This window comes from Schistocerca nitens, chromosome 8 (assembly GCF_023898315.1).
Source record: "Schistocerca nitens isolate TAMUIC-IGC-003100 chromosome 8, iqSchNite1.1, whole genome shotgun sequence".
Taxonomy (NCBI): domain Eukaryota; kingdom Metazoa; phylum Arthropoda; class Insecta; order Orthoptera; family Acrididae; genus Schistocerca; species Schistocerca nitens.
In genome coordinates this window covers 506,141,015-506,153,361 of record NC_064621.1, presented here as the reverse complement: position 1 = coordinate 506,153,361, position 12,347 = coordinate 506,141,015, and the positions used below count along the sequence as shown (strand labels likewise).

Genomic DNA, 12,347 nt, shown 5'->3' with positions numbered 1-12,347 from the left:
CAAAACTTAAAATTTTCATTTTTTAAATATTTTTTTGTGCTCAAAATTGGTAGCACACATTACTGAAAATCACTGATCTACTATGTGTGCCGAAATGTATTTTCATGTTCAGACACGCACTTACACATCAGTTCCAAGAAGTATGTTGTTAATACAATTAAATAACAATTCACAATATTTATTTTTTAGGATGGGCATGAAGTACCTCCCCCTTAGGTCACGGGTGTTATGGAAAATTGCATTCACATTTATAACATTAAATTTTTTTACATAACACAACGGACGGTCATCATGCTGAAGTATTAGACTCCAGAGGCACTAATGAGAGCCAAAGTACAGTGAAGATATTACAGGTTGAGATAGAAAAATATCCCGAGAACTACACATACAATTAAGAAACAGAAAATTACATGTTCAACGTTTTCAAAAATGCTATCTGAGGATACGTACACTGATCCCCTACTCCATACCCTGGGGACAACCTCAGCATCAAATAGTAACATCCCATTTTTAATGTAGATTAAGATTCAAAGGGAAAAATACAGAACTTCTGTATGTAACACTTTTGTTGTTCTCTGATAGATGGCACTGTAAGTGACAATGCATTTGAGTTCCAAAATGGTGGTATCTAGAGAAAAATGTATTGCTTAAAAATAAGAAAAACAAATGTGTTCAGTTTTATTGTGAAAGAGGCTTGTTTGAGGTGTCTCTCCTCCAATCTCACCAACAGGCTGCTCGCTTGTACGAATTATTTCACAGTAACTACCCATTTCAATACACTCATTTATCCACACATGAAATTATTCAACACAACTGAAAAGCGTTTCCAATGTAATCTGAACCACATTATCATGCATTGTTGCACTTCATTATAAATTTCATTCTTCAAGTAACCCCACAAACTGAAGTCAGGCAGGCAAGAAAGATATTGCAATCTTGCAAGCCAAGACATTGGACTGCATTCTCCAGTCCACTGACAATTCTGCAAATGCTTTAATATTTCCCATGCTGCTACAAATTGTGTGTGGACAACCATCAAGTGGAAACCATATTGTCTGTTACAAATCCAAGTAAAGGTCTCCAAACAATACAGGAAGATCGTCTAAGAATTTTTGAGCACTTACTGTGAAATAATTTAACAAACAAGCACCCATTAGTGAGAGGCAACACCTCAATTTTTTTTCTTCAAAACTACTGAACACTGGTGGATTTTTTATCCAGTGCATTTTTCACAAGATTATACTGTTCTGGAATTAAATTGTGTTACTCATAAATTACAGCATCACCTGCAGCATAGCAAAGAAAGTGTCACCAAAGTTTCATACTTTTTACTCCATAATTCCCAATCCACAATAAAAATGCAATTTTCTTATTCAAGATTTCGGGGTTGGAGACTATGCTGGACATGTGCCCCCTTATATCTTTCGGTTACAATGGAGGCAGCAGCACTGGTACACAGTTACATAAGCTGAAAATATTTAGCATATGCAGAATACAGCAATAACACAAGTATAAAGAATGCAAGTATAGCAATGTTTGGGGAAATGCCAACTGACTATACAATAACAACCAGCTCCTTCAACAAATCTTTCTATAGAACCATAGGAAGTAGTGAGCAATGAAATACAGAACCACAATACCACTGAAATGAGTGACTAGTTTACTGATGATCTGATAGCAGACCAAGATACTGGGGCCAAGGTATACAGAGCTGCAGCCTCAACTGGAGGACAATTTGCATAGGTGTTGCAAAGACCATAGCATTTAAAGTAGCTCTGATACCTCTACCAGCCCATGCAGCTATTCTAAGATTGTTGCAAAATGCCATGAAACCCCTCTAAGGCTAGTGAAAATCATCAGGTTTTACCTGCTGTGGGTACTTTGTCACTTAATGATAACAAACTGATACACTACCCAAAACGGGGAGGGGGGAGATTCAATAGTTTATTACACTCACACAATACATAGGTAAATGAAACTATTGAATTTTAGATTCCTCAAAACAGCTACTCTGCTTTCATCACTGCCTCGCATAATCTCAGCCTGTGATAGGTTGATTTGCTAGGGTTTTGGTTGAAATTAGTCTCCATTCTTGCTGCAGGGCCTCCCCCACAAGTGTATGTTTAACCATTTTTGACATGGTACATAGGCTGGTCAAATATTTAACAATGAAACTCACCAAACAGCCATGCAATTGCGATGTGATTTTGTTCAACACCAGTTTTGGCAATTCATAATTGCATCTTCTGCCCCCTATGCACCTCAAACTTAATTGACATTAGCTTACTGGGGCCATGCAGAAACATATGGCCCCAGTATGCCAATGTCTTATTTTTTTGAGGTGCATATGCAGCCTGAAGGTCACATAATGAAGTGCCGCAACTGGTAGCAAAAACAAAGTAACACCTTAACTGCGCGGCCCTTAGGTAAATTTCATTTTTGAGTTCCACAAGTGTGTTCCTCTCATGATTCCCATTTTCAGATCATCCAGTCCAATTCACCCACAGTAGCTTGATTGGGTTACTATTGGGGACAGGGGAGGCCATTCCACATTTTCCAAAACTTTCTGAAGCTCTACAGAAGTGACAGCTCTGACAAGTTGGCTATATGTTTCGCACTGTTTTTCTGCAAGAAGAGCCCTTTTCCAGTCAGACGCGAACCAGATGCCTGAGGGTATTGTTAAAGAATGGCATAATACCCTTTTGGTTCGTTTTTCCGTCTACTTTCACCAAATCTCAGACTTTATTCCTTCCAAAAGAACCTACACCCCCCCCCCCGCCCCCTCCCCTATGATTCACAGCTGAAACTACACACTGAGGATTCAAGTATTCATGCGATAAAAAAGCAGACAAATTGATGGAGTCTACTTTCAAATACTTCAAATGCGAAGAAGACTTTCCCAATGGCTCCTGTTAACAGTGTGCAACAATGGCTTTTCTGCTGCTGCTTCATAATCCTGGAAGGTGGTTTTTTGCCAGGTGCTGTCTCACTGTTGACTCATTCACAGGTGTATCCCTAGTTGTGTTGAATTAAACAGTCAATTCATGGACAGTTGAGAATCTATTATGTTTACTGGTCACTACCAAATACTTCTGAATACTTTTCCCGACTTGCCGTTTTCCCAGGTGCTCGAGTGAAGATTATCTTCATGCTGGAAATCTTCAATTTCTTTGATATTTGTCTGACACTGGTGGGTGCAAAATGATGAACTTCACCTGTTAATCATAAGCAATCTGGCACTTAGGGGTTACTTTTGCTGTGTGTCCTACATTCATACAAACAAAACAACTGATCTGTAAACAACATTCCTGTTCTAACCAGTAACTCATGTAGATCATTCACCTCTCGTTACATTGCAATATGCGGTCTTCAAATTTATGGAAGGTAGTGTGTATGTTACATTTTTCAATGTGGCACATCTTGTAGACATTGTTAACAGTATGTTGTACTAAAACTTGCAATGAGATTCATGTATGATGCTATCTCTATAGAAAATTAATAAATATAATATTTAAGCATATCCTCATGTGTTGTGGCTTTTCTGTCACTGTATGTTATGCCCACTATTTTCATGGGACACCTACTGCTTGATTGGTGTCACTGAACTGTTTACAATACGAGGTCTGTTCAAAATATTTCAGTACTTCGTCTACAAGATTTTTTATTGTGTACTTATTGTGCATAATACTCTCCTCAAAAACTGACAGACTGCTCCCAACGCCTTTTCCACTTCCGGAAGCAGACTTGGTATGCCTCTTGCTGGATTGTGCAAAGAGCCGTTTGCCAATTTTCTTTATCTCGTCTACCATTGTAAATCCTGGTCCTTTAAACAGTGTTTCCAACTTTGGAAATAAAAAAGTCTGTAGAATCAGCTCTGCAGAGTATGGAGGATGACACAGCACAGTGATTTCGTTTTTAATGCAATAGTCACACATCAACAGGGATGAATGTGCGAGTGCATTATCATTATGCAAAAGCCACGAATTGTCTCCCCATTTCAGGAAGTTTCCTTCCCTCATTTTCTCGCAGGTCTCAACACGGACCAATAGGACCATCAATTAACAGTTGATCCCTGTTACAAGAATTCATGATGAACTAATCCTTCAATGTCAAATAAAACAGTCAGCATGGCTTTGAAATTTGACCTGACCTGACCAGCTTTTTGTGTCTCTGAGAACCTTTCAGAGCCTTTGTGAAGACAACCTTGGTCTAAACATCATAACCATAACAGCCATGTCTTGTCACCAGTTATGATTCTCTTAAGGAACATCACATTCACATTTGTGCAATCTGGAAGCTATTCACACATTGTGAGGCAAAGATCTTTCTGGTCTTTACTCATGAGCCACGGGACGAACTTTGTGGCAACACGATACATTCCAAGATGCTATGTAAGCATTAAATGACATGGTCCAGCTGAAATGTTACATTCTTCAGCAATCCCTGACAGCCTTTATCTGACATGCACAATTTTGTTGAAGTTCCTGACATGAGCATTGTCAGTAGGCATCAAAGGGCGTCCTGAACAAGGGTCTGCTTTTAGCTTCTGTCTGGCAATTTTTAAACCGTGTGAACCACTCTTCACAGTACAGCTAAATCACTCGGCACTGTAGGCTTGCTTCATCATTTGGTGTGTCTCCGTTAAGGTTTTCTTGAGTTTCACACAAAATGTGACACATACTCATTGCTCCTCTTACTCTCATCTCTAAATTCAAACTGTGCAACAACATTCTACTCAATAACAAACTTTTGCCAGTTAAACATTAAACAGGGATGTGTGTTGAGGGACATCTACCACATTTCACTCTAACACACCATTGGAGCAAATTTACAAATGTTCCCGAGTTTTTAGATCTTGTTGGGACTTGCAGCAGAACTACCATGCAACTGTAATGGATAGCACCAATGGAAACATGGAAACACACACACACACACACACACACACACACACACGTTTTATAGTGTTCTTTTTGTACCTACTAGCACCTATTTGAGTCGTCGTCCTACTCCTTCTCTGTCACCACCACTCAAAATTTAAATATAATTTTCATATTTCAATTTGCACTATCGTCTTAAGGAATCAGTTTGCTTATCTTCTGGAAAATTAACAAAATTTTCATTGCAAACACTGCAAAATTATAGACCAGCAGCACCATTCTGATAAATGGTTTGTACCCGACCCTAAGCTCAATTATCAGCCAGCACATCATTCAACAGTATGTTTTGCAAATGACACTGGGAACTTACCTATTCCAGTTCCCAATCCTGCTGCACCTCCTGCAACAGCTCCAACCAGACCACCCACATGGTCACTTACACTTGGTAAATTTCCTGGAAATTCAATCAATAATGATATCTTCAAACTTTTGTAAAAGTATCACAAGCTGTGTTTATCATTATTACATAGACATATTTTGTTTAGGGGATATGGAGAAGAGAATTTCAACTTCGTCTGCAGCAGGAATACCTTTTGATATTCCTAAAGGCAGAACTGAAGCCCCAGACATTTTCATCTCTATAACTTTATGTTCTACCAGGAAATGATAGCCTTTGTGATACAAGAGTTGCGAAATGCAGTTTTAGGCCAGGTATCTAATGCATGTCCAGCTTCCACCAATGTTTCCAAATAGCGGAGTTATAGACGTTCGGTCCGACTATCACATGCACGGTCTGCCAGACAATACTGTCTGCACTCTCAGTGATAAACACCACACACTCTAAGGAGTAAACTGTCTTTCACAGGCTTCAAGAGATGGTGTACTTTAGCTGGTAATGCTTCAGGAGCCAACTAATCTCATTTACAATCACAGACTAGCAAAGATGCAATTTCTGTAAGTAAGTTATATTTGTCTTTTGTGATTAATAAAAGTGTTCAATTTTTAGCACACTGCACTTCACAGAGACAGAATATAATTTTGTTTTCATGTTCTGTAGTCACCCACATTGGCAAAAAATTTACACAACATGGAAACAAAAATGCTAAAAATTTAACATCTGTTTGTAGAAGGATGTTAGGAAATTTGGGGGGGGGGGGGGGGGGAGAGGAATGATCACTGAAGAGGCTTTATGTTAGAAGTAAAAAGCATCTGGTGTGAATATGATTTATTAGTCAAAATAGTTGGGATATATCTCATTACTTGTGAAACTGCAAAAGAGGACCGAGAAAAGGCCAAGGAAGGGTCCAATAATCCCCACATCCCAACTCCAAGAATTGACCAGCAGCTAGTAGCACCAAGGGGACACTTACTTTACATACTAGACTGGAGAGGCTGCAGCAAGAACTGTAATATCTACAGTTTTACCTCCCCCTCCTAACACTACATGTCTGCTCCCTCCATACGTGACTCAAAAACAATTTTCTTTGCAACAAGAATTCTACATCAACACCCATACATTGCAAAACAAAAATACTGGTAAGTGCATGGCAGGCAGCACTTCCCACTGTACATTCTACACCTGTAGACTTGCTGCATCCTCACTAGCAAAAAATCAATTCAGTCACAAATTTCCTTGATACCCCAAACAATCACTTTTGGTAGTTAAGTGCAGATGCGGTACTAACTCGAGCGTCTTTCAGAAATTGAAAAATACTGTACCTGACTGCATTGGTACATGGGTTTCAGGACATCACCTGAAAAAACTGCAAGTCAGATTTCACCCAATCTGATGTTTCTAGAAACCATGCTTGTTGGCATGGGCGGTATACTTTATTACATCTGGGATCACAATATGTTTGAAGTTTATATAAGAAATTGATGTTAAAGATATTGCACTCAAGTTTTGTAGTTCACTTCTGGTAGTTAAGTGTGACCAGTGCTAAATATTATGGTAGAAAGAGGGGTAACCCAGACTAAAATCTGCTAGAGACTGATAGGCATTCCATCAGGTGCTGAAGCTTTGTTGATTTTAGCAATTTCAGCTGTTCGTGAACACCAACACTAACACCTGTGTTACTTCTCTTGGCAGTGCTGGAAGTATTATGTAGGACAATACTACTGTCTAACTTTGCCTTTCATTATCACTCCAAAGTGGAAGATAAATATGCATTATGAAGTTTTATATTATATAAGGTACATTTAAAACAATAGTAAGGTACACTTTAAAACAACAGTAATCTACATCTACATAAATACTCCGCAAGCCACGGAATGGTGTGTGGCAGAAGGTACCCTGTACCTGTATTTCCTTACCTGTTCCATTTGCAGAGTGAGGGAAAAAACGACTGTCTACATGCGTCTGTACGAGGTCTAATCTCTTACCTTCGTGGTCCTTACATAAAATGTACATTGGTGGCTGTACAATCACACTCTGAAGTCTGTTCTCAAAATTTTATCTATGGGGCTCATGAAAAGAACATCAGCTCCCCACCAGCAATTCCCATTTAATTTCCCCACCCATCTCTTAATACGTGTGTTGTTCGAACCTACCAGTAACAAATCTAACAGCCAATCTCAGAGTTGCTATGTTGTCTTCCTTTAATCCAACCTGGCTCAGATTTCAAACACAGTAAGATACTCAACTACATGAGGTCTCCTTTACAGATAACCCACATTTCTCAAAAATTCACCCCACAAACTAAAGTTTACCATTCACCTTCCCTGCTACTATCCTTATATGCTCGTTCCATTTCATATTGCTCTGCAACATTAAAAACCCAGACATTTAATCTACCTGACACTGTCAAGCAGCACACTTACTTGATTTGAAAATCATCAGGAGTTTTTTCTAATTTATCTGCACATTTTACTACATGTAAGGCTAGCTGCCATTCATCAAACCAACTACAAATTTTGTCTACGTCAAATTGTATCCTTCCACAGTCAACACCACCTTCCCATACACCACAGCTTCATCAGTAGAGATAGGTTGTTCACGAATTGAAGGGTCCAAAGGAACTGTTCACCAAGCTGAACGGAAGGAGCGAGGAACAAATTCTAAGAACAGTCTTTCATAGTTCACTTTGGTTGTGGCTTTCTACTTATAGTTCCCAGGAACGGGAAACAGTTTGCCTCGTTCCGTCAACATTGGCCGGTCTCATTCCAGCATCGGTCCCGTTCCCGTCTGCCTCTGTCTCTGTCTCAGTCTTACCTCAGCCGGACTCTTCCTTCGCGTAGCCACTCGTAGCAGTTCCACTGCTGACTGCTCATAGTTAGTTCTGTATCAAGCTGTTCGTTTCATTCGCTGCACACACCCATTCTGGATGTTTCAAACCTTTTATGAACTCTGGACTTCGGTTCCTTTCGTATTCCATTCAGTGTCCACAACCGGTAATGATTTTATAATAATGTAAATTACATAAAAATTACGTGGTATGTAATACACGCATCGTTTCAGATAACAGAAGAGCGTATCAGCTTACTTCACTATTTCGATAAACAGCAGAAGACATACTTATAAAAAGGCAAGTTTTTCTATTATTCCACAAGCAAAGGAAGCCAGCACGGCACACATGAGTCATTTTCTGTCTTTTTGATCCAAGGTAAGATAGCATGTTCATTGTTATGGAAGGCAGACCGACTTAACCAAATGAAGCCCGCACCCCATAATCTAGTGTCTGATGTCATTTTGTAAAGAAAATACAGTAAATTCTACAATATTATTTCAGTGGTACAGGCTGGCGCACGAAAAATCAGCCCTGAGTACTTGACAGCTCAATGTTGCCAACCCATCGTCATCTATTGTTTGAAAGTAGTTGTTTGAATTACCTGATTTGCTATTTCTTTACTGCCTAACTATTACGTGTCTATTCTGCTCGTAGTGGTCAACAAATCATGTATAATTGACAAGCAGTCTACTCGGGGCCGGTTTTTCAAGTTTCAACAAAATTATCAATTTATTTTCGCAAGATTTCTTATTGCCTTTAATTTTCTTCACAGAAACATTATGAGTGGCAAGTTGTGAATAATACTTAAGTTCCCTTGTTGCCACATTCAAATATGCTTCTCCTGCCAAAACACAGCACAGTTTGTAAATATTTATGTCACTAAGATTCTAATGCAGTTGAAATTGCAGCATCATTTAAGACATGTCAGTAGTTCATGAAATTACCCATCATTAGCACAAAAAGTTAAACTTCCTCATGTCTGTTGTTCCAAACCCCTATGGGTTTCAACAGCTGTTCATGGTGCTATGAAGTATTAAATCATTTAATTGAAAAATCTGTGGTCACTAATATAACGGTAAATATGGAAGTTCCACAAACTAATCAGATGACTAAATACTCTCCTCTTTGTATACTAACATTTGCCAAAATCTTGTTACAATGTCTGAAACCGTTTACAAGATAGGAGAAGTTTTGTGAATATTTTAATCTTTTTCACTAATGCACGAGTTCAGGACGAAGTGCATTATATATGATCCATTTTTTCAAGCCTGGTAATAGGGATATTCTTCAAAAATTGAAGAAAAATTCAATATATTAGCTACATTTGGTATGCAGCAACATGAACTAACATGCACTGAATGTAATTTCAAAGCAACATCTATTTCAATGCAAATCTTACGAAATTCTTGCAGTAATTTACTTAATCCTAAAATATCACAATAAATATGATAATTAACCAAATTACAAGCAATTCATCATTAAGCTGATGAGCAAAGCTATAAGATATGCAAATTATTATACTGAGTAGTTTCTTTAAAATCAACTGAGAAAGATTACAGTTTGGCCGACCCATGCGCCCTGCCCTTCACAGTGTCAAGCCACCAGCTAGCTTCCACACCAAATTATAACCGTGTAAGAGGTTCAGCTTGCAAGGTGGCCATCACCCCCACCTGCTTGCCAGCAGCCATGCACATCATTTAGCAAACTTGCACAGAATCTTACTGTGAGAGATGGGCTTTACCATCACAACTGTGCAGCCTACCTAATTAACACAATAGTCAACTTTTCGACCTTGGTCACAGCAACAAGCCACAACATTATTCATTTGCATATTCTCGCAATGTGAAAAGTTGTTGGAAAAAGAATCAGTCTCCTCCACATTTTCTGATCTGGATAACCTCTTTAAAAATGAAGTGAAAAGCTTCAGTTTGATAAATACAATTTGAGCCACATATCTGCTTTCCCACTGGTTTTCTTTAACAATCAATTCTTCCCATTTTTGAAGCCCTCTTAATCCTTGCCAGTAAACTATATTCTCACTTTTGTGTTGAACTTCTTTTATTGCATGGAACTTCTTTTCCACTGTTGCTTCGATTCATTCTTCAAGAAACACTTCAATATTAGAAAATTCAACAGATCACATTTCCCTTAAAATTTTTAAGTTTTTTTGAGCACCAAGACTATAAATCATTTGTCTTATGACCTCCTGTCCACTTAAAGGCACAGTAACTGCTCCACTTAAACATTCTACAAAAGAGGATGCACTTTCCTCAGTAATCAACACTTAAGTCATTTGTTTCCTAATGAATTATGTACCAGAAAGGAGTTAGAGGGTATAAGTTTGTGTTTTTCCGTTTGCTATTTTACCCAATTTGTTGCAAAGAAGACTTGCTTGGAAAAATAAACAATCTGTATACGGTTACCTCCACTCTAGCACAACCAACCTCGCTCAGAAAAACACACTTTATATTAGACGATGATTGGTTTGTGGGGCGCTCAACTGCGCAGATATCAGTGCCCATACTAAGTCCCTACATTGACAAACCAATATCGTCACATTCCAGCCGGGAATCGAACATAGGACCCCGTGATCCAGAGGCAGCAATGCTAGCCACTATACTACGAGCCACAGACCATTTACTTTAGAATAAAAACAATACAAAATTAAATTTTTTTACTGATCCGTAATCAAATTGATATCTTTGAAGATTAAAAATACCACTCAGCTACAATTTCAAACATACTGACTCCAATACGTCAGGAAAGAAGATACTTCTGCTTGTAATGTGAAAATGTAAAAGGTGGTCGACTTTAAGCTAGAAAAGTGAGCGGTCTTGCCAGCGTGCAGACAACACAATTAATAAAATTCAAGTAATTTATGTTCAAAACTGTAAATCGGCAAGTTATTGTTATGAAGGTGTTGAACAGTGCAAGAATTGTCTTTAACGAAGGAGAAAAGTAATGACTGTAATTTGTGACAAAAACGTAAACCAAGGAGACAGCACAGGGCAAGCCGAAATCTGATCGCAACATACAGTTAGGAAAGTACTTATGTAAGTTATATTGTTTATAAATAAGCCCTAATTTGCTAGTGAGAATTGTTTGAATATATTTAGTATTTACCCGATTTCTTATTCTGTTCTTTTCCTTTATACTTTAACTTCCATGCCATATTATTTTTATAAATGTCAAACAGCCTTTACTACAGCAGAGAATACTGCGGCATCCTGGTCGTGTACAGAAGGCCGCCCCTTGTCTTCTATACAACTCATAGCAGCCCCATTTATTAATTATTTCATTTGCAAATGCATTTTTTTTACTGTTCATTGTTAAAGGTCCCTTAGGTAATTATAAAATTCATACTGATTACATAAAGAAATCCGGGTTGTTCTTTTCCAAATAATAGAAGTCTTTGCGTAATCAAAAACTAGCCTCCTCCTGACAACGATCAGGAGCCGACCAGAAGACTGACGTCTTCGACCGCTTTCGTGTCTCCTGTGGCAAAGCTGTGCCAAACTGGGAACACAGCATTCTAGTATGAAATACAGATTTAAATTGAAAGAATTGAAATATATTTAACCTAATAATAATTTTTTTTATCATACTAGAAACTGTAGTTGCGTCAAATAACAGTAGAGGTTGGGTCTAGTTACCCTGTTTACGGCTCAACCAACTTGCATGGTAGCTGTTACTGAATGTTGTGTTGTGCTTTGAACTATCTGGAGAGACCAATCCCGGTCATCACAGAGCTCATTAAAACTCCAACACCAGAAGGGATGGCAATCTCTATGATGTGTTAGTTCTGCTGTGGCGGAAATGCTTTGTGCAGACTGCTGCCCTGCTTAGACAAGGCACGGGCTCATTTCCCCACACCAGTCCTCCCTCTCTGGCAGTCCTAAGTCTAGTTAATTCACACTCATGACATAACTATTTACTGTGTCCACACCGAAATGAAAACAAAACCTGTTAACATATTTTGAGTACTTCAAAGTTCTTCCCCTAACATCCAAACAGTTATTTTCATTTCTAATTATATGAATATGTGCCTTGTCGGTTCAACCTGTTGTGTTGTCAAGTACGGGTTGCATGGCTATGAATGCCCCGAAAAACATAAATATTCTGCAAATTCTGTAATTATTGAACTGAGTGGGAAAAAAAAGAGTGTCAAAAAACACTAATCAGACAAGCACTTTGACTGAGGGGGTAAAATGTTTATGTATTTCTCCATAGAAATGATCATTTG

The 12,347-nt window shown here is 38.4% G+C and overlaps 1 protein-coding gene across 4 annotated transcripts in view; it reads right to left on the bottom strand.

Moving 5' to 3' along the window:
* Positions 1–12,347, bottom strand: part of LOC126198866 (myelin expression factor 2) — a 117,776-nt gene that overhangs the window by 55,321 nt on the left and 50,108 nt on the right. For all 4 annotated transcript variants that reach the window (XR_007540107.1, XR_007540108.1, XM_049935464.1 and 1 more), the window contains exon 7: positions 5,248–5,331. Coding sequence is in view for 2 of the 4 variants with exons in the window: in XM_049935464.1 (XP_049791421.1) it covers positions 5,248–5,331 (84 nt within the window). In the remaining 2 variants the exon portion in view is untranslated. The remainder of the gene's footprint in view (positions 1–5,247; positions 5,332–12,347) is intronic.